Source organism: Vigna umbellata, chromosome 2, assembly GCF_029865625.1.
Source record: "Vigna umbellata cultivar VRB3 chromosome 2, Vumbellata_1.0, whole genome shotgun sequence".
NCBI lineage: Eukaryota > Viridiplantae > Streptophyta > Magnoliopsida > Fabales > Fabaceae > Vigna > Vigna umbellata.
In genome coordinates this window covers 35,097,107-35,103,106 of record NC_142166.1, presented here as the reverse complement: position 1 = coordinate 35,103,106, position 6,000 = coordinate 35,097,107, and the positions used below count along the sequence as shown (strand labels likewise).

Sequence of the window (6,000 nt, the reverse complement as noted above, 5' to 3'; positions counted from 1 at the left end):
TTCCTCTTCCATTCCCTTCAAAAGTTATTCCAAACAAAAATATGGAAGAGGTAGATAAAGAGATCTTGGAGACATACCTCTTCTATATGTCATCAAGCAAAAATATTCCAAACAAAAACATGGGCATAAATGTATTTGCAAAAATATTCCAAACAAAAACATACCTCTTCTATATGTCATCAAGCAGATTCCAAAATATGCAAAATTCCCGAAGGAGTTGTGCACCCACAAAAGGAAGATGAAAGAATCAACATGGGCATAAATGTATTTGCACTCATAGGTAAATCTGTTCCACACATTCCAAAAAAGTGCAAGGACACAGGTACATTCTACATCCCTTGTGTCATTGGGAATAGTAAATTCGAAAATGCCATGCTAAATCTAGGTGTTTCCATTAATGTTATGCCTCTGTCCATATATAAATCTTTGTCTCTCGGTTCTTTGCAACCTACGAGTGTGGTCATTCAATTGGTTAATAGAAATGTTGCCCACCCAACAGGTTACATAGATGATGTTTTGGTTTGGGTTGGTCAATTGATTTTCCCTGCAGACTTTTATGTTTTGGAAATGGAGGAGGGATTCTCCCATGGATCTGTTCACATCATTTTAGGTAGGCCATTTCTAAAAACACCCCGAACTAAAATTGATGTGTATGTTGGAACCTTATCAATGGAATTTGGTGATATTATTGTGCATTTTAATATTCTTGATGCAATGAAGTTTCCAGCTAAGGACCATTTTGTGTTTAGACTTGATATTCTCGATGATGTAGTTGATGAATATGCTGCTAAATTTGATTCTTTGCATTAATAGGAACATTCCTTTCCATCCTCTTTGCATACATGCATTGAATATGAGATTGAGTCTGAGATTGATTTTGATATTGATGATTGAGATGGTGTATATTGTGTGATGGATTTTGATGTTGAATATGATGAGATGGGTGTTATGCCTTTGGATGTAAACTCTTTAGAGTCAAAATGCATTAACCTTTTTGCAGGAAGCATAGATAAATCTGACTTACAGGCACTCACCCCTAAGCTTAAACCGCTTCTAGAAAACCTCAAGTATGCGTACTTGGAGGAAGATGAGAAGTTGCTAGTGAAAATTTCCACCTCCCTTGATGTTGTTCAAGAGGAGAAATTGTTGCATGTGCTACGAAAGCACAAGAAATTGTTTGGACCTTGGCTGACATTCTTGGTATTAGCCCATCGACTTGCATGCATAGGATTCTATTGGAGGATGGACACAAACCAGTTAGACAACCGCAGAGAAGGAAAAACCCAATGATCTTGGATGTTATAAAGAAGGAGGTGAGCAAGCTTCTCCAAGCTGGGATCACCTATCTTCTCACGGATAGTCAGTGGGTGACTTCGGTCCATGTTGTGCCAAAGAAGACTAGCCTTACTGTGGTGAAAAATGAAAGGGATGAGCTCATTCCCATAAGAGTACAAAACAGTTGAAAAGTCTACATTGACTATAGGAGGCTTAATCAAGCAACAAGGAAAGATCATTTCCCTTTGCTCTTCATTGATCAAATTCTTGAGCGGCTGACAAGTAAGTCTCACTACTGCTTTCTTGATGACTTTTCTAGATATTTTCAAATACACATTGCACTTCAGGATGAGGAAAAGACCACATTCACTTGTCCCTTTGGCACATTACCCTATAGCAGAATGCATTTCGGCCTTTGCAACGCCCCTGGTACATTCTAGCGGTGCCTCCTGAGCATTTTCATTGATTTGCTAGAGAGTTGTATAGAGGTGTATATGGATGATTTCACTGTGTATGGATCCTCTTTTGATTCATGTTTAGAGAGTTTGGATAGAGTTCTTAAAAGATGCATTGAAACCAACCTTGTTCTCAATTTTGAGAAATATCACTTCATGGTGGAACAAGGTTTAGTTTTAAGGCATATTATTTCTAGTAAAGGTATAGAACTAGATCCTGCTAAAATTCTGTTATTTCATAATTGCTTTAACCCTCTTGTGTGCGGGAGGTGCGGTCTTTTCTTGAGCATGCAGGTTTCTACAAGTGCTTTATTAGAGATTTCAACAAGAAATCCCTTCCCTTGTCCAAACTATGATAACTGTTGAATATACCATTATTCGTGATGTAATTTTGATATTAAATCAACCCTTTTTGGACTTAGAAGCTTGTTTGAACTCATGTTTTTAGTTTAGTTTTTCGAATAAGTGAGTAGATGATGTAATCCTACCCGACGTAGTCCTTCTTTAGTAATTTTACCTTTTATAGGTTAGCTTGTAAGGAACATGGGTTACTATAAATACCCGTCTCCATCACTGTATCATTCACTTTTGAGATTAATGCGAATTGAATTTTCTGAAATCAGAAATTATTCTCTCTTGAAAGTCATTGGCTAGAGAGTCCAAAGGATCCCTCTAGCCACCTTCCAAGCACCTCTCTCACTTTCATTTTCCAAAATTCACGGTGCTTCTCTCCTCCATGCTATCTATCCTTCGCTGCCACCTCATTAGAGCATGCGATAGCACTCTCCCTCACATTCTTCATTCCATCACGCCTCACCCACAGCGGTCATTTGCATTTCACTCTCTCAATAGCTCCTCGGCCATCAACCACATCCTCTTCACTGTTTTGCTTTGGTTTCATCACAGATTCCATGTTCAACCTCTATTCTACCTTGCTTCCGTCATTGCAACCCTAGATCCAGGTTTTCCACCGAATCTCATCTTCTCCGCTAGGGTTTCGTCTCACTTCCTCCTTCATTTTCATTATTCCTTCATTTTTCACCGAACAAACCTTATTTCCTCCGTTCATCCTTCTTTTCCACCGTTCAATCAGTCATTTGAACCGATTAATCGGTTTATATTGAGTCTCCTCACCATTTTAGGGTTTCTTTGTGTCCGATTAGTGTTTCCATCATTCGATTTAGGGTTTATCCATTATTTAGGGTTTTCTCGAGTTCTCTTCCGATTAGCTCTCAATTTAGAGCTCTGTCTACATATCCGCTGCATCTTCTCTCGTCGAGGAAAGCTCGAGGAGTTCGAATCGTGCTCGCACAGCTTCTATCGTCATCTTCTCGGGCGCTCGTCCATCAGTTGGTATTCAGAGCAAGGTCGAACACGCTTCGAAGATAAGTATCGCTTTCCTTGTGTCTTTTTGCTTTGTCTTGATTCATATGTTGTCTTGTGTTGATTTGTTGTAATCTGTGTTTCTCTCTGTGTTCTGGTTTAACGCTGTGCGTTTAATTTCTTTCATTTTCGCGTTGTTAGTCAATTTCTTTACTGTCTTGTGTTTAACTTTTGTTCGTGCATTTTCATTCAGTGAAATTTGTGTTCATGTGTTTAGGTTTCCAAATTCTGATAAGGTTGCTTGTTCTGTGCTTGAGTCATTATATTGAGTCTTAGTTCATTTTAATTCGATGAATCTTCTTGTTTGAGTCTTTTAGTTTTCTCATAGTCGTCATGTTAATTTGGTTATTTGTCTTTTAAATAATTTGGAATCTGTTCTTAAGGTTTTTGTTGCATGCTAGCTGTTGATCAACATCAGCACACCATATGAGCAATGACAAATTCATTAAGAGCTCGGGTGCTTAGTGTTTGACATGAGATGCAGATTTGCATTGGTTCACAGCAGTTATTTGGTGCCTAATCTGTTTCTGGTTATTTTGTGCACTTGACTAAGAATTTAGCATTGAGATGCATTTGATTGATTGAGCCAGTACCATGTGCATACCATACAAGCAATGAATCACTTTGGCAGAGCTTGGTTGCACTGAGAAAACTCCAATAAAGTCTCATTTGTAGTTGGCCGATCTGCATTGCTTTGCTTGAGTCTAGTTATTTTTGTTTCAAATCTGGTTTAGCACATAGATCATTGCTAAACATCTTTCGTTGTTGATTTAGTTTCTTGTTCAAGTTTGAGTTGTTGTTTCTGGTTCAATTTAAGTGTTCAAAGGTCATTTGATTCATTAAGTCAAAATTTGAGTGGAAGAGTTGCTTAATTTGAGTAATTTGGAGCTGACTAAGTCAAATTTTGAGATAGTGTGTTTCTGCATCCAGTTGCTTTACAAACAAGTTTGTTTTAGATATTTGAAACTGAGGATGCAAAGAAACCATGAGTTAATAGCTGCCCTAAGCCTTTTCACTCTTTAAACCACCAAACTTTTGGCATTTTTCATTCACAAGTTGCTAGTTGTTTGCCTTTTCTGAAATTTGTGGAATTGGTGCATTTGAAATTGAGTTGTCATTGCAGCAAAAGCTTGGTCATTCTGTTTACATGTAAAACAATTCAAAAGAAACATTTATATAGTTCTAAAAAGCTGACAGACCAGTGCAATTGACTTTTATGAAAGCTGATGCATTAGAAAAGCCTTTTCTCTTAGGCATTTTATGGAACAGTTTCAACCAATTCTGAACTGAATTTGAATTTGGTGCAAATGCAACTTGTTTGGGTTTTTTTTATTGCTTTTAACATCTACTCTAGAACTGATCTTAGGATCCTGTTTGAGTGCTCACATTATTCATTACCTTGTTTCTTGTTTGTCTTGATTGACTTTCCTGGTTTTGTCTCAATGCATGTGCATTATGTTCAACTGTTATAATTTGAGCTTTGTTTGCTTTCATAATCTGATCTTGAGTCAGTTTCTCTGCTGTGCTGTTAGTTTCATTATCTGGTGCTTACATTGTTGGTGGCTGTCCTGTAATGTCCATTACTTTGCCTTTGCCTTAGCCTAACCATTCTTGTTTGAGAAGCTGTTACACTTTGGTTTCTGGAATTTGAAAGAAGGTTTGTGTGCTTGGTAGCATCTTAGGTGGTGGTGGTCTGAAAGATTCTCCAGCTTTGAACTGCCAAGGGAGAATCTCCCTTCCAAACCTTTTCTTTTATGTGCTTTAAATTTCAAAAGAGAAGCCTGAGTGTAGTGAGTTTAGTGAGGCTAATTTGGCCTAATTCCTTGGCACTTTGAAATAGAGAATTCATTGTTAATCTAACTGTTTGTGATTGTTCATTATGCAGGGAAAAGGAGTTTGAGTGATCAACCTAGAGCAATTGTGATTGTTTTCATTTTAATAAGCTCTTGCATTCATTTTAGATTATAAGTTGTTTGCTGAAATCATTGGTATATTAATTGTTTGAATGTGAATGCTGATTTTGATTTGATAAGATCTATGGGAACTTGGTAGATGCATCAGGAATTGCAAATGCTGCTCTGAATTAGTTTTGAGCTTATTCATTTCTGCATCAACACTGTTTTAACTGCCAATTTCTGCATTGCATCATGTTAATCTTTCTCCATTGATTTGATTAGCTTGGGGTGGTTGTTTAATCAGTTGGACTAAGGATTGAAATCCATATATTTGAATCTGATGAAGATTGAGTGCATTGGCCTATGAGTGCATATCAGAATTTCAATGTGATGATTTGAGAGCTTAAACAACTGAGATTTATTTGTGCAGATTTCCATTATGTTTAAATTCATTGTTTAATCTTAGCTGAATTTTCTGCATTACATCATATCATTTTTTTGTCCATTGGCTTGATCAGGTTTTGATTAATTTGGAATGATTGTTTAATCAGTTTGGTTTCAGCCTTGAATTACACCCATTTGCATCTGGTTTAATATCCATGTTTATGTGTATTTTGCTGGAATTGGTGTAATTTCTGTGTGCATATTTGAAATCAGTGCAGGGAGAAAGTGTAGAATAGGTGTGTTGTTGTGTGCAAAGTTGATAAATATTTGGAGTCAAGAATTTTAAGCAGCAGCAGAATCTCAGTAGAGTTTAGAGCAAGCTAAACCAACCATTTAATTAGGGGAGTTGCTTAACTTTCTTACCTCTGGATTGCTTAACTGTTTCTGTCTTAGCTATCTTAGCTGGAAATTGATAGCATTGATGGTTGCTCTGCTGAATTGAGTGTGAATATTTGATTGCATTTTGTCATTTGAGAGCAAAAGAAATTTATATAGCTGCATCAAGTGCACGAGACTAGGATAAAAGGGAAGAATCTTTTATATTGTGT

At 37.0% G+C, this 6,000-nt stretch overlaps 1 protein-coding gene across 1 annotated transcript; it reads left to right on the top strand.

Moving 5' to 3' along the window:
• Positions 1-252: 252 nt before the first annotated feature.
• Positions 253-810, top strand: LOC124821556 (uncharacterized). The gene has a single exon (XM_088107789.1). The coding sequence runs from the start codon at positions 253-255 to the stop codon at positions 808-810; it is 558 nt and encodes a 185-aa protein (XP_087963915.1).
• Positions 811-6,000: the final 5,190 nt, after the last annotated feature.

Bases quoted from the DNA above. Each gene is read 5' to 3' on its own strand.
- LOC124821556 (XM_088107789.1), top strand. From the start codon at position 253: ATGGGCATAAATGTATTTGCACTCATAGGTAAATCTGTTCCACACATT.